At 39.7% G+C, this 22,081-nt stretch overlaps 2 protein-coding genes across 3 annotated transcripts in view; both read right to left on the bottom strand.

Moving 5' to 3' along the window:
• LOC127696630 (guanylate-binding protein 6-like) overlaps nt 1-22,081 on the bottom strand; it is a 208,950-nt gene that overhangs the window by 42,915 nt on the left and 143,954 nt on the right. The window lies entirely within an intron of this gene.
• The window catches only part of LOC127696628 (zinc finger protein 431-like), a 229,751-nt gene that overhangs the window by 186,700 nt on the left and 20,970 nt on the right, over nt 1-22,081 (bottom strand). The window contains exons 2-4 of one of the 2 annotated variants that reach the window (XR_007980284.1): nt 8,281-8,407; nt 7,984-8,044; nt 1,489-5,586 (exon numbers count right to left, since the gene is read on the bottom strand). Coding sequence is in view for 1 of the 2 variants with exons in the window: in XM_052199480.1 (XP_052055440.1) it covers nt 4,230-5,586; nt 7,984-8,044; nt 8,281-8,407 (1,545 nt within the window). In the remaining variant the exon portion in view is untranslated. Of the gene's footprint in view, nt 1-96; nt 5,587-7,983; nt 8,045-8,280; nt 8,408-22,081 lie in introns of those variants that run through there. The other variant, XM_052199480.1, reaches the window with a different exon arrangement.

Genomic DNA, 22,081 nt, shown 5'->3' with positions numbered 1-22,081 from the left:
TCAGCATATTTTCTTCTAAGATATACGTCAAAATCATAACAATGAAAACAGTAGTATAAAGTGAAGTTATTGTAAGATTAAATCAACACACATTAATTTTATTAAAAATTGTGTTTTAATTAAAAAAGCATTAGACTAAAGAGAGATTTATTAAACATGATGGAATATGTGTTTCTTTCCTGGAAGGGCATATATCCTGATAGGACATTTTACACACACACACAAACACACACACACACACACATACACACACGCCAAAAAATACTTCTCATGGGTACTGTCTACCTTCATTCAAATAGTGATTTAATTATGTTCCAGTATAATTGGGAGAATCAATAGAAGAGTTAATTTGCAAAATATAAAACATGTATTTCAATGGTAAAGGAATTTGATAAACGGGCTGTTTTAATTTTCAATGAATGGCAAATTGTACTACAATTGTAAAAGAGATTATTTTATTTTCATGAAGATATGTGGAGATACTAATTTAACAGGAAAAAAAGTAATACTTCCAATGGGAAAGCTGAACCTAATAAAAATAATTTGAAAACCAGCTAATGAGGTTCACCAGCAAAAACAATAAGACATCTTTTGACAAAACAATATTGAGAGAAATTGATATTATTAACATAATGAAAGTACTGCAAGAAATCTACGTGCAAATGACTTATGCCAAACTTGATACCAAAGGCATATTAGTAACAGTATATTCAAGCACAGTTTCCTGAAGTACAAGAGATAAACAGTTTCCTCATTTATGAATGACATATAATTTTTCCAACTAAATTATAAAAACAAACCTAGTAAGACTTTTAAGTCTGCAAAAATTTAAAAGTACTCATTTACCTAGTCTTTATCACAAAATAAACAACTCTGGAGGGCCCAGAGCACAATGTGAATGTAGTCAATGTTGGGCCATGTGTCCACAAATCTCAATATTCTACATCATTTTAAGGGAATTCGTCTTTGATCCAATGCATTTTCTATTTTTCTGGAGTTGTGGTACACAGATTAACAGCAATTACTGCTTCTCCAGAGAACACTGGCTCAGTTGCAGTACTTACTCAAGGCTCATAGGGTGGCTCATGTCATTCTGCAACACTAGTTCAAGTTGATCTGCAACCTCCTGTGTTCACAGATCTACAAGTAAGCAAAATTCCCATAGATACAAAATACATATAAATGAATGATTTAAGACGAAAGAATTGAGAGTAGTGTATAAGTAGGTAATATCATTGATTAGTTAGGTTCATACTATATACTCAAGGGCTCTGATGATTTCACAAACAAGCCACAAAAAAAAAAAAAAAAAAAAAGCAGAAAAATCATTGAAGCAATTACAGAGAAAACAAGCATAGGGCTGGTTAACAAACATAACGAACTAATACTCAGACACTCATTTATTTGTATGTTGTGAAGTGTCAAAAAAAGTAAGGACAGATGCCTAAGTTATTTAACATATAAAAGGCAGGAGCTGGCTGCTAATACCTATAATAAATTCCTGACTCTTCTCAGCACTTGTCATGCTCACCACTTCCCTAAATGTTTTTTTGGCAGCGAGACTCTGGCTTCTGGCTCTTGGTACACTCTATACAGGCAGAAACAAAGGGACAACTGAGACAGTTAACTTGTCTCCCTGTGTTGGAAACCTCTTCTTTCACAAAAGCTTCTTCTAGTCCATCATTTTAATAGAGTTCTCCTCTACTAGTTCTGACTGTTAGTGTCTCCTCCTCCAGTGTTAAGTGTTAAATCAGAACTTCCTATTTTCCTAACTACTATAACAAAAGCAACACATGTGTACCAGGACCCCTTATAGTCCTTCCCATTTAACATGAATACAGATGATTATCCTCTGTGACCTGTGACGCTTCTCTCATATAAATCTCTTATTATTCTGGGGAGCTGCCCTAAATATAGATTCTAGACATCATGGCACTCATATTTCTGAAATCTTTCTCTCAGATAATTCATGGGCATTTGGGTTGCTTATTTTTAGGTGCTACAGGTCTAGCTCTTTCTTCTGCCCCCTTGGAAAAGTGTACATTCCCTTGCATAATTCTCAGAGCTACCTGATCTATCTTCATTAGCACCTGGGCCTAAGTATTTTAGCCTTGTGCTCCTCATCTCTAGCTATAAGAGATGCTTCTAGGATAAGGGAATTATGACTGCATGGGAGGTCTTTTTTTCCACTCTGTTCATTCTAAGATCCATTCACAAGACTCAGAGATTCCTTATATCATCCTCAACTTTTACTTTTACCCTTACCTCATGAACATCTCTCTGGTGTATTTTTGTCTCTTCCTTCATTCCCTTGTGGACTTGGTATGACTATCTCATCCTCATTGGGTTCAGAAGATCCTAAAACCTCACTTTCTTCCTACAAATCACTTGGCCGACTCACAGATCAATTAAAGGATAAAGACACACACTCTAGATTTTCAAATTATCTCATACTGAAGCTAATCCTGTAACTTAACAAACAAATGATGCTCAAATATCTTATATGTAAATTTTATCCACTGCAAATTTTAAAGCCTTTCATCTCTAAGGTTTTGCATATTTCCATTTTTTATTATTATTTATTCTTATCTACTACATTCGATTCCAACTGGAGCTATCACTCATTCTACCACTTCCAATTCTTCCCCCAACTCACCTCTTCCCAAGCATAACTGTCTTATGTCTACCCAAGAAAAAGTAGGCCTACCAGACACCTTAATGAAACACAAGGTTACATAAAACTAGAAGAGGCAAAAACCCTTGTTTCAAGACTTAGAGAAGTCAACCAATAGGAGGGCATCAGTCCTTCACACCAACTCTCAGTATTCCACACACCACACAATAATCCACCAGCCAGGAACCATAGTATATTTGCAGTTTACCTAGTGTAGGACTATACAGGCTCCAAGAGTGTACTGCAACATCTGGGAAAATCCAGGAATCCAGCTCAGATAATTATGCTGCCTGTGGTCTCCTTATGTCTTTTACACCTATGGTTTCCAGAATTCTTTCTGTCTCTCTTCTCTGGGGTTCGCTAAGCTCATAGTTAAGAAAAAATAGAGACTGGAAACCTGGCTTCTCTATACCTTGTGTTTAGGTGTGGGTCATTCATACTACTCCATGCCCTGCTGAAGTAGTCTTTAGACTTTAATGACAGTTGGAATAGTCACCAAACTATGAACAGAACATCATTATGGTTTTTGTTGTTGTTGTGAAAGGGGGTGGTTATATTTGGTTCTAAGGTATGATGCTGGGTTATCTTGCTTCTATTTTCTGGTCATCCAGTCAGTGTCAGTTACAAGCACCTTCTTTTATGTTCCTGAAATTAAACCAGTCAATATTTGGCTACCACCACAATATTGGTAGCATTGACCAAGCACATCTTGCAAGCAGAAAACATTATAGCCTGAAGGTTTTATTCCTGGGTTGTTTTCCCTTCCCTACACTTCTCCATGACTTTCCAAAGCTACCATGGCTCCAAGATCCAGTCCTTTCCTATCACCTTCAAAAAATAGCAGGCCTCTTTTGGATATCAACTGAACAAGGCATAATGTGACAATAAAAACGGGAACAAATCCTCATATCAAACCTAGGCAAGGTAATTTAGTAGGAGGAAAAGCATGGCAAGATTAGCCAAAAGAAAGACATACATGTGCACACACAAACACACACAAACACACTGACATACACATACACCATATCCTCCAGATTGATTCCTCTCATGCATTAGAAGGTGCCTCTAATATGCAAAGGTTTAATCAAGTTGACTACATTCATAGCAGTTCACTCAAATTGATACCACTCTACATCTAAAGGATTTACCATATTAGGTACATTCAGTGTTTTCCCCAGTATGTGATTGTTATGCCTTTGAAGATGACAGTAGTATGCAAAGTCTTCCCAGCATTGGTGATATTGCTAAAGGTTTCTCTCCAGTATGTGTTCTTTTATACCACTTAAGATTATTAATATGTGTAAATGTATTACTGTACTGGGATTCCCTCCTGTATGTGTTCAATCATGTCTCTGAAATGTACCATTCTGTGCAAAGACTTTATCACAGTGGTTACGTGCCTAAGGTTTCTCCCCAGTATCTGCCCTTTTATGGTTTTGAAGATTGCTGTGACTTGCAAAGCCTTTATCACATTGGTTACATTCATAGGGTTTCTCTCCAGTATGTGTCCTTTACGGTTGTTAAGATTGCTGTGACTTGAAAAGGCTTTACCACACTAGTTACATTCATAGGGTCTCTCTCTAGTATGTGTTCTTTCATGGTTTTGAAGATTGCTGTGACTTGCAAAGCCTTTACCACATTGGTTACATTCATAGGGTCTCTCTCCAGTATGTGTTTTTTTATGGTTTTGAAGATGGCTGTTCTGTACAAAGCCTTTACCACATTGGTTACATTCATAGGGTTTCTCACCAGTATGTGTTCTTTTATGTCTATAAAGATAGCTGTGACATGCAAAGGCTTTACCACATTGGTTACATTCATAGGGTTTCTTTCCACTGTGTGTCCTTTTATGCTTTTGAAGATAGCTGTGGCGAGCAAAGCCGTTACCACATTGGTTACATTCATATGGTTTTTCTCCAGTATGTATTGTTTTATGGTTTTGAAGATTGCTGTTCCTTACAAAGCCTTTACCACATTGATTACATTCATAGGGTTTCTCTCCAGTATGTGTCCTTTTATGGTTTTGAAGATTGCTGTTCTGTACAAAGCTCTTACCACATTGGTTACATTCATAGGGTTTCTCTCCAGTATGTGTCCTTTTATGTCTATGAAGTTTACTGTGACATGCAAAAGCTTTACCACAGTGGTTACATTCATAGGGTTTCTTCCCACTATGTGTCCATTTATGGTTTTGAAGATCGTTGTGACTTGCAAAGCCTTTACCACATTGGTTACATTCATAGGGTTTCTCTCCAGTATGTGTCTTTCTATGCTTTTGAAGATTGCTATTCTGCACAAAGCCTTTACCACATTGGTTACATACATAGGGTTTTTCTCCAGTATGTGTCCATTTATGCTTTTGAAGATAGCTGTTCTGTACAAAGCCTTTACCACATTGGTTACACTCATAAGGTTTTTCTTCAGTATGTGTCCATTTATGGCTTTGAAGATGACCGAGAAGAGCAAAGGCTTTATCACATTGGTTACATACATAGGGTTTCTCTCCAGTATGTGTCGATTTATGTCTTTGAAGATAGCTGTTATATACAAAGGCTTTGCCACATTGGTTACATTCATAGGGTTTCTTTCCAGTATGTGTCCTTTTATGGTTTTTAAGATAGCGGTGACATGCAAAGGCTTTATCACATTGGTTACATTCATAGGGTTTCTCTCCAGTATATGTTTTTTTATGTCTTTGAAGACGGGTGTTATGGGCAAAGGCGTTACCACAGTGATCATATTCACAGGACTTCTCTACAGGATGTGTTCTTTTATGGCTCCAATATACAAAGGCTCCAGTAAGAATTCTTTTATGTATCTGAGAATGATTGTGACTTGAAAACACTTCATTATGTTGCACTAATTCATGGTTTTTCTCTCCAGTGTAAATGATTTCTTCCCATTGAAGATGCCTGAGACATACAAAAATCTTTATTATTTTGTGTATATTAAGATATTTTCTCTACCATACAAATTATTTCATGCCTGTGGATGCAAATTGCATTTTTGAACGGTTTAACCCCTGCATTATACAAATGAGTCTTTATATGTGCTTGAATTACTACTTTTACACTGTTTTATAAATGTATCAAGAAACCAGATATATTAAGTTTAGACTCCAGGGAACCAAATAACTCTATTTAAAAATGGGGTACAGAGTTAAACAAAGAAATTTCACCTGAAGAACTTCGGATGGCAGAGAAGCAACTTAAAAAATGCTCAACTTCATTAGTCATTACGGAAATGCAAATCAAAACAACCCTGAGATTTCACCTTTCACTAGTGAGGATGGCTAAGATTAAAATCTCAGGAGACTGCAGGTGCTGGCAAGGATGTGGAGAAAGAAGAACACTCCTCCACTGCTGGTGGAGTTGCAAATTGGTACAACCACTCTGGAAATCAGTCTGAAGGTTCCTCAGAAAAGTGGGCACATCACTTCTGGAAGATCCGGCTATACCACTCCTGGGCATATACCCAGAGGATTCCCCAGCAGGTAATAAGGATATGTGCTCCACTATGTACAGAGCAGTCCTATTTATAATAGCCAGAAGCTGGAAAGAACCCAGGTATCCCTCAACAGAAGAATGGATGCAAAAAATGTGGTATATATACACAATGGAGTACTATTCAGCCATTAGAAACAATCAATTCATGAAATTCTTAGGCAAATGGATGGAGCTGGAGAACATCATACTAAGTGAGGTAACCCAGTCGCAAAAGATCAATCATGGTATGCACTCACTAATAAGTGGATATTAACCTAGAAAACTGGAATACCCAAAACATAATCCACACATCAAATTATATACAAGAAGAACAGAGGAGTGGCCCCTTGTTCTGGAAACACTCAGCGTATTGGTATAGGGCAAAACCAGAACAGGGAAATGGGAAGGGGTGTGTGGGAGAACAGGGGGAGGGAGGGGGCTTATGGGACTTTCAGGGAGTGGGGGGCCAGAAAAGGGGAAATCATTTGAAATGTAAATAAAAATATCGAATAAAAAAAGATGCCTGTAACATACAAAAATCTTTATTATTTTGTATATATAAAGATATTTTTTCTACTGTATAAATTCTTTCATGCCTGTGGATGCAATTTGCACTTTCGAATAGTTTAACCCATGCATTATACTAATGACTCTTTATATGTGCTAGAATTACTACATTTGCACTGTTTTATAAATGTAACGAGAAATCAGATATATTAAGGTTTCATCACTTTGTTTATATCCATGGTATTCTCCTTCATTAGTGGCTCAATTACATTTTTACAGATACCTGCAGTTGTAAAAGGATATATTTCATGGGACACACTAATCATACTCTTTTCATATATGGGTTTCTTTTCACTTATTTAACAAATCTTGAAAGAATTCAGAGTTTTTCGACAATGACTCCAATATAGTAAGTCATATAGCATTTGCAAACTGAACAAAAACAAAGAGAAATTTTGACATTACTTATATTAACAAGAACTTTACGCAGTGTGAGTAGGTTGATTTATTTCCAACGAAGTTGGAAAGTGAATTAACTGTAAAATCATATCAAGTTCAACAAAACAAAGTGGGGATAATATAACAACATATCTTGTAAATTTCCTGGGAGAGTGTGAAGTACAATGATTCTGTATCTTTTGTAATTGCTGCCTAAAGCCACTATATAGGATATAGATAGAGAGAGATATAAATATATATATATATAAATATAGATCAATAGATGGATAGGTAGATAGAGAGCTAAATATAAAAACATGCCTGTGCTGTATAACTATGAAAGTTAAAATAACAAAGAAAATGTATCCAAATTGTATTCACACAGTTTGAGTTTTTGTTTTCCAGATACATGTGTGATAGTTTCAAAAAGTTTCGATTCAAGTTTCTCAAACATTATGAACATCCACTATGACTAAACTTAACCACCTTACTATAAGTACACAAGTAACATCTGATTTGTTGTGAACTATTTGCCTATTAGTAGGTTTTGGATGCATACGTATTATATGTTGAAAGTGTATACTTTTGTAATAACTCAGAGGTATAAGATGTAGTGGCAGATCTGAATTTTAGTGCCAATAGGCCTGTGCTTGAAACAGTACTACTAGTTATGGAATTGTTTCTATGTATTCTTTATTAAAGAATGCCCTGAAAACAGAAATAGAGTATCTGAAACAGTGGTGTAGGCATGGGTGAGAATTTAATACTCAATATCCTTAAAGTTCTACTTAATTACACAGTTGCTTTTAACCAAATCTTCAAGGACACATGAAGATTTCATCAGAAGAATATCTGGATCAGCATGTAAATAAAAATTACCTTCCTTGTCTTCGAGAATTTTGAGAACATTCTTCATTATTGTGGTCTTCCCAATAATAGCCTAAAACACAGTACCAGAAAATGTATGATATATCATTGGAGTTTAGCATTTACCTCATTCTTCTTCTTTTTACCTCATTCTGATGCATTTACCTCATTCTTCTTTTTCAATAGAAATTATAGAAAAGCATCAACAACAAAAAAGAAGCAAACAAAAAGACAAGCAAACAAACATACAAATCAAAAAAATTAGTTACCCTCTTATCTTAAAAAGGAAAACAATATTAGGAGTCTTACCTATAGCAGTGAGGTTGCTATAGGTCTCCTGCATCACATCTTCATAGAGACTCTTCTGGGAGGGATCCAGCAAAGCCCATTCTTCCTGAGAAAAGTTTACACGCACATCCTCATAGGTCACTGCATTCTAAAACATCCCGTATATGTGTGTAAAAGAAAGCACGGTGATCACATATTGAATATATATTTCATTGACAGTGTATCCCCCCTTTTCCTCCCCACATCCAACAGAGGGCTACTATCCAAAATATATAAAGAAATCAAGAAACTAATCATCAAAAAATCAAAAAACCCAACTAAAAAATGGGGCACAAAACTAAACTAAGATTTCACAACTGAGGACTCTCGAATGGCTGAGAAGCATCTAAAGCAACGGTCAAAGTCCTTAGTGATCAGAGAACTGCAAACCAAAACGACCCTGAGATTCTACCTTACTCCAATTAGAATGGCTAAAATCAAATCCTCAGGTGACAACACATGTTGGAGAGGATGTGGAGAAAGAGGAACACTCCTTCATTGCTGGGGAGATTGCAAACTCATAGAACCACTCTGGAAAACAATCTAGAGGATCCTCAGAAAATTGGAAATAGATGTACCTGAACATCTTCCTATACCACTCTTGTGAATATACCCAAAAGATGCCCCACCATGGCACAGGAGCATGTGTTCCACTATGTTCACAGTGGCCTTATTTGTGATAGCCAGAAGCTGGAAACAACCAAGATGTCCCATGACAGAAGAATGGATACAGCAAATGTGGTTAATTTACACAATGGAATACTACTAGATTATTAAGAATGAGGACATCTTGAGTTTTGCAAACAAATGGATGGAACTAGAAACTATTCTAAGTGAGGTAAATAAGAAGAAAAAAAGACATTCAAGGTATGTATTAACTAATAAGTAGATGCTGACCAAAAAGAAAAAAAAAAAGGATACAGTCCATAGAATTCAAAAACGTAAACAAGTTCAAGTGCCCAAGTGAGCACACCTCAGTCTCACTCTGGAGGGAGAACAAAACAGGCACAAGAAGGGAGATAGAGAGGTTGCTGAGAAAGAAAGTGGATGGGGAAAGAAATGGGAAGGGAGTGTGAGGGGGAGAGGGAAACCTGATCTGGTGTTGAGTGAGTGATGAGGACAGAAGCACTGATGGCCAGATGCAAGAATGTAAAGAGGCAACCTCGGGAGATAGGAGGTTGGGGGGAACCTCCAGAATGCCTCCAGGTTAGGACCCTAAACCTAAACCTAACCCTAACCCAAAGACCTGGGACATGAGAGACTCTCAGGACTCAAAGGGAGGGACCTTAGATGAAATACGTAACAGTAGGGAGAGGATAGTTATAGAGACCACCCCCAACAGGAAGACAGGGCATAAACGAGGGAGAGGGGGAGAGGATAATTATAGAGACCACCTCCAACAGGAAGACAGGGCATAAACGAGGGAGGGGGGCCGTTCCACAGTCAGAACTCTGACCCATAATTTTTCCTGTCTGAAAGAATTACAGGAAGGGAAATGGAGAGGAAGCAGGGCAAAGAAGGTTCAGTGACACCCAAAGTGGGATCCAGCTCAATGGGAGGTCCCAAGGCCAGACATGATAATTGAGGTTATGGAGAGCTCACAGAAAGGGACCAAGCATGACCACACTCTGGAAGACCCAACAAGCAGCTGAAAGAGTCAGATGCAGATATTTGCACCTCATCAATGGACAGGAGCAGCTGAGCCCTGTTGTTGAATTAAGGAAGGATGAAAGAAGCTGAGGAGAAGAGCAATCTTGTAGGAGGACCAAGAGTCTCAATTAATAGGGAACCCCAAGATCTCTAAAACACAGGAACAGCAAACAGGCAGCATATACCAGCTGATTTGAGGCAGCCAACACACATAGAAGACCACCTGGTCTGTGTTCATTGTTCATTCAGTGATGATGCACTTAACCCTCAAGAGACTGGAAATCCCAGAGAGATTAGAGGTCAGGTTGAGTGGGGGGTGGGGGTGGGGACATCCATGAGGAGTCTGGGGAGTGAGGAGGAGTATGGGATGTGGAACAGTAGGAGGGTGCAGGTGGGGATAAAATATGGAGTGGAAAAATTAATTAATACAAAAGAAAAATATAAAAGAGACTAGCAAAGAGATTAACAAGACAAAGCACAAATTGTAGATATAGTATGAATAATTACTAACTACAAAAAGCAATGAACAAATGGTAAGATAGCCATTTTTGCTATGGGAATCCTATCTAGACATGAGCATTTTTTTAAATCTTCAATTATTTTCTTCAGGATTTGAAGTTCTTTTCATACAAATCCCAAACTTGCTTGGTTAGTCATACCAAGATATATTATATAGTGTGGCTATTAAAAAGGTGTGGTTTCCCTTATTACATTCTCAGCCCAATTATCATTTGTATGAAGGAGGACTACTGACTTCTTTGAGTCATTTTTTTATTCAGCCACTTGTCTGAAGGTTTATATCAATTACAGGATTGATATAATCTGGTAGAAATTTGGAGTCACTTATTTACAGTCTCTTATCATCAAAAATAGTGATACTTTGACATCCTCCTTTCAAATTTGTATCCTCTTCATCTCCGTTAGTTGTTTCATTACTCTGACTAGAATTTAAATGTCTATATTGAATACACAGGGAGAGGTGGGAAGCATTCTCTTGTTCCTGATTTTAGGAGAATTGCTTTAAGGTTCATTTAGCTTGATGAGGAATATTGTCTTGCTTTATATTGCACTGATTTTGTTTAGGTTTTTGCCATTTATCTCTGATTTCTCTAATACCTTTAACATGAAGGCATGTTGGATTATATCAAATGTTTTTACAATATTTAATACGATAAACAAAACAATTCTGAGATTCCATTTTATAACAGCCAGAATGGGTAAGTTCATAAGCTAAAGAAATAGCACATGCTGGCAAAAAAGTGGAAAAACTGGACCAACTCTGTTGTATTCTGTAGCTGCCTGCAGCTCCTGCGAACTGGGTTCCTGGAAGAGTAGCTGAGGGATGGATGGGGAAGGGGCAAAATGAAGGAGGCCAGGATGATAGTTTACTGATCAAGGCTGAAACTTTAATGGCAGTAGACCAATTAACAGTTTGGGAAAGCCCCTCCCTCAGACTCCAGGCTGAGTTCCAGGGAAGTGCTCAGGAGTCCTTGGCTTCAACGTTCAGGCAGTTGGGTGGGTCACCTGCTTAAATCAGGAATTCCTAGGCCTGGAGGAACAATGAACTTCACCTTCACTCTGAGCACTCCACCCTAGGTGGAGCAGGATCCTGACTACCAGGGAAATCCCTGCTCAACAAAGGCTGGGAGAAATCCACATTGACCAATGTCAAGTACACTCTGAGCACTCCACCCTAGTATAAAAATTCCTGCTGTAACCTACTTCCCTATTATGCCCTAATTTCAGATTCCTGCCCAAAGCCCCTTGTCCTTGGCCAGTGTGAAGTTCCTACCATGTGGCATGACACCCCAATAAGGCTATGTACACAACTCTTCATTGTTAGTTGGAAAGCAAATTTAGAAAACCACTGTGAAAGTCAATTTGTTACCTTCATAGAAAACCTAGAAGAATACTACCTCAAGACCCAGCAATAGCACTCTTTGGTATATATGCAAAAGATGCTCCAACATCCCACTAAGATCCTTGGAGAACTATGCTCTTAGCAACTTTAACCTAGCAACTTTAACCGTAAAAGCTAGGAACTGGAAACAACCCATATGTTCCTTGAGTGAATAATGAATAAAGGAAATGGGGTACAGCTACAAAATGGAATACTATTTAGCTATGGAAAACAAAGATATCATGAGTTTTGCAGCAAATGGATGGAACTTGAGAATATCATCCTTAGGGAGATAACCCAGTCTCAAATTGCCATGCATGGTACATACACATTTATAAGTAAATATTAGCCTAAAACAGTTACCATATACTCCACAGATCCAAAACGTTTATAACCAGAAAGAACACCCAAGTGAGGATGTTTGAATCTCACTTAGAAGGGGGAATATAGTAGTCATAACAGTCAGATGGAGGGAAGGACATTGGATAGACAGAGGATGAAAAGGGAACTGTCTGTACAGGATCAGGTTTGGGGAAGGACAGCAGAGAATGGCCAGATGGCCATGACTATGAACGGAAATCTGTAACTGATAGGGCTGAGGAAGTTGGGGGTGGTTATTTCCAGGAAGAGAAAAAAACGGGGTGTTAGAAAAGCTCTCAAGATTCAATGGGGATGACCTTAGCTGTGACTTACTACAATGGGGATACTGATACTCAGAGGACACCTGCTGCTGCCAGGCAGGAATCCCAGTGGAGCAGTAGAGATACCAACCAACCCACAAAAATTTCAACCCAAAAATTTACCTTCTCTACAACAAATGTATGAGGAGGAATAGAGGAGAGCCTGAGGGAATAGCTTAACAATTACTGGCCGAAATTGAAACCCACCCCATGGCCAACCACCAGTTCCTAACACTGTTAATAGTGCTCTGTTATGCATACGTACAGAAGCATGCTGTCCTCCGAGAGGCTCCACTCAGGGTTGACTCATACAGATACCCACAACCAAACAGTGGATGGAATTTGGGGATACTGTTGAAAGAATAGGAGCCAGTATTGTGGTCCTACCAGGGGATAGAAACTCTACGGGAAGACCAAGAGAAGCAACTAACTTGGACTCTCACATTTCTAAGGGTCTGATCCCCCAACTAAAAAACATACATGGGCTGGACCTAGGGTTTCCTGCTCATATGTAGGAGCTGAGCAGCATGGACATCATGAGGGTCCTGAACAACTGGAAAAGAGGATACCCAAAAACATGTTGCCTATACATAGGATTGGTTTTTCTAGCTGTACTGCATTATCTGGCTTCAGAGCAAGAGAAAGTGCAAATCCTAGCAGCAGCATTAGGTGACAGAACTGAGGCATACCCAGAAGGGCCTCGACCACTTCAGAAGAGAACTGGATGAGGACATGCATAGGGGAATGACAGTAGTAGAAGGTGACAGGAGTGGGCAGTAAGCAGGATGTAAAGTGAATATGATAAAAAAGATAAAATTGAAGTAAAAAAAAAATACCACAATGAGCAAGCTGGTAAGATTGAATCAGGCATTTAATCCCAGCACTGAACAGACAGAAGCAACATATCTCAGTGAGTTGGATGTTAGCCTGGTCTTTCCCATCACTTCTAGGGCAGCCAGAGATACATATTAGGAACTTTATCCCATGCAAAGTCAAACAAACAAACCACAAAGAAGGAGAAAACTCAAGAGATTATTATTAAATGCTCAAAAAGAATTGTACATTCATCCCATTTCTTTTTTTTTTTAATTTTTTATTATATATAATTTATTTACATTTCAAATGATTTCCCCTTTTCTAGCCTCCCCCCCACTCCCCGAAAGTCCCCTAAGCACCCTTATCTTCCCCTGTCCTCCCACCCACCCCTTCCCACTTCCCCATTCTGGTTTTGTCGAATACTGCTTCACTCAGTCTTTCCAGAACCAGGGGCCACTCCTCCTTTCTTCTTGTACCTCATTTGATGTGTGGATTATGTTTTGGGTATTCCAGTTTTCTAGGTTAATAACCACTTATTAGTGAGTGCATACCATGATTGATCTTTTGAGACTGGGTTACCTCACTTAGTATGATGTTCTCTAGCTCCATCCATTTGCCTAAGAATTTCATGAATTCATTGTTTCTAATGGCTGAATAGTACTCCATTGTGTAGATATACCACATTTTTTGCATCCACTCTTCTGTTGAGGGATACCTGGGTTCTTTCCAGCATCTGGCAATTATAAATAGGGCTGCTATGAACATAGTAGAACATGTATCCTTATTACATGGTGGGGAATCCTCTGGGTATATGCCCAGGAGTGGTATAGCAGGATCTTCTGGAAGTGAGGTGCCCAGTTTTCGGAGGAACCGCCAGACTGATTTCCAGAGTGGTTGTACCAATTTGCAACCCCACCAGCAGTGGAGGAGTGTTCCTCTTTCTCCACACCCTCTCCAACACCTGCTTTCTCCTGAATTTTTAATCTTAGCCATTCTGACTGGTGTAAGGTGAAATCTCAGGGTTGTTTTGATTTGCATTTCCCTAATGACTAATGAAGTTGAGCATTTTTTAAGATGCTTCTCCGCCATCCGAAGTTCTTCAGGTGAGAATTCTTTGTTTAACTCTGTACCCCATTTTTTAATAGGGTTGTTTGGTTTTCTGGAGTCTAACTTCTTGAGTTCTTTATATATATTGGATATTAGCCCTCTATCTGATATAGGATTGGTGAAGATCTTTTCCCAATTTGTTGGTTGCCGATTTGTCCTCTTGATGGTGTCCTTTGCCTTACAGAAACTTTGTAATTTTATGAGGTCCCATTTGTCAATTCTTGCTCTTAGAGCATACGCTATTGGTGCTCTGTTCAGAAACTTTCTCCCTGTACCGATGTCCTCAAGGGTCTTCCCCAGTTTCTTTTCTATTAGCTTCAGAGTGTCTGGCTTTATGTGGAGGTCCTTGATCCATTTGGATTTGAGCTTAGTACAAGGAGACAAGAATGGATCAATTTGCATTCTTCTGCATGCTGCCCTCCAGTTGAACCAGCACCATTTGTTGAAAAGGCTATCTTTTTTCCATTGGATGTTTTCAGCCTCTTTGTCGAGGATCAAGTGGCCATAGGTGTGTGGGTTCATTTCTGGATCTTCAATCCTGTTCCATTGATCCTCCTGCCTGTCACTGTACCAATACCATGCAGTTTTTAACACTGTTGCTCTGTAGTATTGCTTGAGGTCTGGGATACTGATTGCCCCAGATTTTCTTTTGTTGTTGAGAATAGTTTTAGCTATCCTGGGTTTTTTGTTGTTCCAGATGAATTTGATAATTGCTCTTTCTAACTCTGTGAAGAATTGAGTTGGGATTTTGATGGGTATTGCATTGAATCTGTATATTGCTTTTGGCAAAATGGCCATTTTAACTATATTGATTCTATCTATCCATGAGCATGGAAGGTTTTCCCATTTTTTGAGGTCTTCTTCCATTTCCTTCTTCAGAGTCTTAAAGTTCTTGTCATATAGATCTTTCACATGTTTGGTAAGAGTCACCCCAAGATACTTTATACTGTTTGTGGCTATTGTGAAGGGGGTCATTTCCCTAATTTCTTTCTCAGCCTGCTTATCCTTTGAGTATAGGAAGGCCACTGATTTGCTTGTGTTGATTTTATAACCTGCCACTTTGCTGAAGTTGTTTATCAGCTGTAGGAGCTCTCTAGTGGAGTTTTTTGGGTCACTTAGGTAGACTATCATGTCGTCTGCAAATAATGATAGTTTGATTTCTTCCTTTCCAATTTGTATCCCTTTGACCTCCTTATGTTGTTGAATTGCCCGAGCTAGTACCTCAAGTACAATATTGAAAAGATAAGGAGAAAGGGGGCAGCCTTGTCTGGTCCCTGATTTCAGTGGGATTGCTTCAAGTTTCTCTCCATTTAGTTTGATGCTGGCTACCGGTTTGCTGTATATTGCTTTTACTATGTTTAGGTATGGGTCTTGAATTCCTGTTCTCTCCAAGACTTTAAGCATGAAAGGATGCTGAAATTTGTCTAATGCTTTTTTAGCATCCAATGAAATGACCATGTGGTTTTGTTCTTTGAGTTTGTTTATGTAGTGGATTGCACTGATGGATTTCCGTATATTGAACCAACCCTGCATTCCAGGGATAAAGCCTACTTGATCATGGTGGATGATCGTTTTGATGTGTTCTTGGATTCGGTTGGCAAGAATTTTATTGAGTATTTTTGCATCGATGTTCATAAGGGAAATTGGTCTGAAGTTCTCTTTCTTTGTTGGATCTTTGTGTGGCTTTGGTATCAGCCTAATTGTGGCTTCGTAGAAGGAATTGGGTAGTATTCCTTCTGTTTCTATTTTGTGGAATAGTTTGAAGAGTATTGGTGTTAAGTCTTCTTTGAAGGTCTGATAGAATTCTGCACTGAAACCATCTGGTCCTGTGCTCTTTTTGGTTGGAAGACTTTCTATGACTCCTTCTATTTCTTTAGGCATTATGGGACTGTTTAAATGGTCTAGTTGGTCCTGATTTAATTTTGGTATTTGGTATCTGTCAAGGAAATTGTCCATTTCCTCCAGATTCTCCAGTTGTGTTGAGTACAGGCTCTTGTAGTAGGATCTGATGATTTTTTGGATTTCCTCAGTTTCCGTTGTTATATCTCCCTTTTCATTTCTAATTTTGTTAATTTGGATACTTTCTCTGTGCCCTTTGGTCAGTCTGGCTAAGGGTTTATCTATCTTGTTGATTTTCTCAAAGAACCAGCTCCTGGTTTTGTTGATTTTTTGTTTGGTTCTCTTTGTTTCTACTTGATTGATTTCGGCCCTGAGTTTGATGATATCCTGCCTTCTACTCCTCCTGGGTGAAATAGCTTCTTTTTGTTCCAGGGCTTTCAGGTGTGTCATTAAGCTGGTAATGTATGCTCTCTCCATTTTCTTTTTGGAGGCACTCAGGGCTATGAGTTTTCCTCTTAGCACTGCTTTCATTGTGTCCCATAGATTTGGGTATGTTGTGTTTTCATTTTCATTGTGTTCTAAAAAGTCTTTAATTTCTTTCTTTATTTCTTCCTTGACCAAGGTATCATTGAGTAGAATATTGTTCAGTTTCCACGTGTATGTGGGTTTTCTGTTGTTTTTGTCGCTATTGAAGATCACTTTTACTCCATAGTGATCTGATAGGAGGAATGGGATTAGTTCGATCTTCTTATATTTGTTGAGGTCTGCCTTGTGTCCAATTATATGGTCGATTTTGGAGAAGGTACCATGAGGTGCTGAGAAAAAGGTATATTCTTTTGCTTTAGGGTGAAATGTTCTATAAATATCAGTCAAATCCAATTGGTCCAAAGCTTCAATTAGTTTTACTGTGTCCCTGTTTAGTTTCTGTTTTCCCGATCGGCCCATTGAGGAAAGTGGAGTGTTGAAGTCCCCCACAATTATTGTGTTAGGTGCAATGTGTGCTTTGAGCTTTAGTAAAGTTTCTTTTACGAATGAGGGTGCCCTTGCATTTGGCGCATAGATGTTCAGAATTGAAAGTTCTTCTTGGTGGATTTTTCCTTTGACCAGCAAGAAATGTCCTTCTGTGTCTCTTTTGATGACTTTAGGTTGAAAGTCAATTTTATCTGATATTAGAATGGCTACTCCTGCTCGTTTCCTGTGACCACTGGCTTGTAAGATTGTCTTCCAGCCTTTTACTCTAAGGTAGTTTTTATCTTTGACACTGAGGTGTGTCTCCTGTATACAGCAAATTGTAGGGTCCTGTTTCCTTATCCAGTCTGTTAGTCTATGACTTTTTATTGGGGAATTGAGACCATTGATGTTAAGAGATATTAGGGAATAGTGATTATTACTTCCTGTCATTTTTGATGTTCTTTTTATATTTGAGTGGTTATCTTCTTTTGGGTTTGATGAAGGAAGGTAACTATCTTGCTTTTTCCAGGGTGTAGTTTCCCTCCTTGTATTGGAGTTTTCCTCCTATTATTCTTTGCAGAGCTGGGTTTGTGGAAAGATATTGTGTAAATTTGGTTTTGTCATGGAATATCTTGGTTTCTCCATCTATGGTGAATGAGAGTTTTGCTGGGTATAGTAGTCTTGGCTGACATTTGTGTTCTCTTAGAGTCTGCATGAGATCTGCCCAGGATCTTCTCGCTTTCATGGTCTCTGGTGAGAAGTTTGATGTGATTCTGATAGGCTTTCCTTTATATGTTACTTGGCCTTTCTCTCTTGCTGCCTTTAATATTCTTTCTTTGTTTAGTACATTTGGGGTTTTGATTATTATGTGACGAGAGGTATTTCTGCTCATGTCCAGTCTGTTTGGAGTTCTGTAGGCTTCTTGTATATTCAGAGGCATCTCTCTCTTTAAGTTAGGAAAGTTTTCTTCCATAATTTTGTTGAAGATATTTGCTGGCCCTTTCTGTTGTAAATCTTCACTCTCATCTATACCTATAATCCTTAGGTTTGGTCTTCTCATTGTATCCTGGATTTCCTGGATGTTCTGGGATACAAGCTTTTTGCATTTTGCATTTTCTTTGACAGTTGAGTCAATGGTTTCTATGGTATCTTCGGCATCTGAGATTCTTTCTTCCATCTCTTGTATTCTGTTGTTTATATTTGCATCTATGGCCCCTGATTTCTTCTCAAGGTTTTCTATCTCCAAAGTTGTCTCCCTTTGTGATTTCTTAGTTGTTTCTACTTCTGTTTTTAGGTCCAGGATGGTTTTGCTCAGTTCCATCATTTGTTTGTCTGTGTTGTCCTGTAATTCTTTAAGAGATTTTTGTGTTTCCTCTTTCATGACTTCTACCTGTTGACTCAAGTTCTCCTGCATTTCTTTAAGTTTTTTTTGCCTTTCTTCTTTATTGGCTTCTATCTCTTGGGCCTTATTCTCCTGCATTTCTTTAAGTGTTTTTTGTGTTTCCATTATACGGGTTTCTAGCTTATTCATGTTCCCCTGTATTTCTTTAAGAGATTCACTCATGTCCTTTTTGTGTTCTTCTAGCAGCATCATAAACAGTGATTTTAAATCCAAATCTTGTTTCTCTGGTGTGTTGGCATAACCAGGACTTGCTGATGTTGGAGAGTTTGGTTCAGATGCTGCCATATTGCCTAGATTTCTGTTAGTAGCGTTCCTGCGTTTGCCCTTTGCCATCTTGTTCTCTGGAGCTAATTGGTCTTGTCTCCGGCTGGTGTTTCAGCCTCCTGAGAGGCTCTAGGGCTATTTCTGCAACACTGGAGGGCAGGGTTTCCCCTGTTGCAGATTGCTGATGTGCTTTCCTCCTCTTGGGTGCCCTTGCAGCCCTAGTGTTCTTTGCCCCAGATTGTGTCTGTGAGCCAGAAGGTGCCCGTTTGCTCCTTCAGGGAGTGCTGAGGCTGTATGCTGCAGGACCTTTTCTGCATGCTGATCTCTCTGCTGGGCAGCAGAACTCCCAACTGGGTTGGTGCACACAAGGCTAGCCTAGCTGCTCAGGCCCTGAGTCTAGGCAAAAGCCTGGAAGGCCAATGTAGGAGCAAAGTTCCCCTCAGCTGTGAGTGTTAATTGGGTCTGTCAGGTGGCTAGGATGGTGGCGTGCGCGCGCTCCCTGAGAGTGCTGGGAGAGTTTGCTGGGCTAACAACCTCCTGGCCGGGTCAGCACACAGATGGCCCACCGAGCAGCCCAGGGCCTGGAGGCAGTCCAGGGCCTGACCGTCTGAGACCCCTGCTATGTCCGCCTTGGGCTATGCCTGTTAGCTGGCTTGGTTTTGCCTGCTAGGTCTCTCTGACTTCCCGTAGGCAAAATGGCGGTGGTGCGCAAACCGGCCTGGATAAACAACCTCCTGGCCGGGTCGGCACACAGATGGCCCACCGAGTAGCCCAGGGCCTGGGGGCAGTCCAGGGCCTGACCGTCTGAGACCCGTGCTATGTCCGCCTTGGGCTATGCCTGTTAGCTGGTTTGGTTTTGTCTGCTAGTCTCTCTGGCTTCCCGTAGGCAAAATGGCGGTGGTGCGCACGCCGGCCCAGGGGGAAAAAAACCTCTTGGCCGGGTTTGCACCCCGGTGGCCCCCCGATCAGCCCAGGGCCTGGGTGCAGGCCAACGCCTGTCGGGCTTAGACCCCCCCGCGATGTTGGTCTCGGGTTATATTTGCGTACCTCAGTCTGATTTCTCTAGTGACCGAGAACCAATATGGAGGCCTCGTAACTGACTGGCGGGAGGCAGCGTTCTGATGTGGCTTCCTTGTGGTGAAAGGCACCGTAAATCCGCCCCTGCTTGCAGCCTGGCTGGCCAGCGATGGCCAGTGGTCGTGGGCGCAGGGTCTGCCTGGACCCTGTCCGCTTGGTTCTACTGCTGATGGCCCTTCCTCTGGACCAGCCGCTGCTGCTGCTGCTGCCGCTGCCCCGCCTTCCATTCACCCCATTTCTATTGCCTGGAGCCATTCTCACTTAGATCTCGATGCCAAGAGATGTCAGTACCAGAAGACATCCTCACTTTGATCTCAATTCCAAGAGCTCTCGATACCAGGAGACATCCTCACCTATATCTCCATGCCAAGAGCTCTTGATACTAGGAGCCATTTATACTTCAATCTCAAAACCCCCTCCTATCGAAGCTCACCTGTGGATAGGTTACTATAGCAACTCCCTTCCACTTTACCTCCTCATGACCCCCTTTTACTATGCCAAAATTCCAGCAGCAATAACTAGTTTTCCCCAGAAACTGATAAACTGTTTCTAAGAAGTGATACTAGCCCCTGTAATTCTTCCCCTTCACCCCTCCCTACAGCTTGCTTCCCTTTATATTGCCTTGTATGAAAAATAAAATTTGACAGCTTGATCAGAGCACTGTCTTGCTGTTCATCTCTCGCGTCTCTTCTCTCTCCCCTTTTCCTAGGTGTTCCGGGCACCCTGTTGTCTGTCCTGCAGGTCGGGAAATCTATATTCATAAACCAGAAACCTAAAGCTGTCCAGTTTTAATTGTAGTACTCTAAAAGAATTACACATTCACCCGGTTTTCTATATTCAACCTCAGAAAACCTGAGATGACACAGTTTTAGTTATAACATTGATATTTAACTAAAAGTGAATTCATGTTTACAGAATTAAAAATATTAGTAATGGGAATGTTGATCATAAATAAATGACATAGGCTGAAGAGCTGGCACAGCACAGTAGAACACTTTATGTTCTGGCCAATAAGTGTCCCGAAATGCCAGTACATACATGTTGGCTCATAAATGTCCATTACTCTAAGTTCAAAAGTTCAAAGGCCATTTTCTCACTTCTGGGAGGACCAGGCACACATGAGATTCATAGTCATGCATACAGGCAAATTACTCACATTTATTCCAACATGAATTCTAAACTAACACAGCAGACAGGAAGAATGCCATGCACCTATAATCTAATGACTCAGAAGGCTTTGGCAATATCAATGCCATCAATACATGACACTCTCTGATAAATTTAAAATTTGAAGATATGGGTGAATCTTGGCATAACAGCATATGCTTGACATATACAAAAACTTATAGGCTACCAGTAAATACTATAAAAACAACAGCAGCAACAACAACCAAAAAGTAAAAAGTCAGGGAAATTAGTTTACACGTAATATTACATCTTTGGAGCCAGACTCGGATGGATCTCTAATTTGGAGGCTTGTTGGTATCCACCCTATTTGTAGGACAGTCGAAACCACTTTTAAAGCAAACACAAAAAGGCAAAAACTAAAAACAGAAAATAAAATTAACTAGCAAAATTTTAGCCATAATTTTATTGTACTCTGTGCTAAGGTTGTCATTGTGTTATTCAAACACTGACTTCTGTACTTCCATTTCAGGTTGTAATCATTAAGTATCTCCTGCCTCAATGTTTCATAAGCATTGCTCCCCATTTTTTCTCTAATTTGTCAATTAAAGCTAATACGCCACTGACTGAGTAGGTGAGAGATTAAGGCAGAACTCCCTACCAGAATAAGGATGGGGAAAGATAATTAGAGTGGGGATTCAGTATAAAGAGAGTTCATGAGGCCTAGAAAACAGGTCTAGCCTACAGACTTAGCTACTACAGATTAATAGAGGATGAAAATAAAGGATGACTGCTCAGTTATTGTGGACTTATTCCTTGATAAATAAAAATAATATTGCATACCAGCACTCTGGGAGGCAGAGGCAGGCGGTTTTCTGAGTTCAAGGCCACCCTGGTCTTCAGAGCGAGTTCCAGGACAGCCAGGGTTATAGTCTCGGAAAAAACCAAATCCAAAAAACAACAAAAACAAAA

This window comes from Apodemus sylvaticus, chromosome 11 (genome assembly GCF_947179515.1).
Source record: "Apodemus sylvaticus chromosome 11, mApoSyl1.1, whole genome shotgun sequence".
In the NCBI taxonomy this organism is placed as follows: Eukaryota; Metazoa; Chordata; class Mammalia; order Rodentia; family Muridae; genus Apodemus; species Apodemus sylvaticus.
Note: the sequence above shows the minus strand (reverse complement) of the source record. Positions and strands in the feature narration are given on the sequence as shown.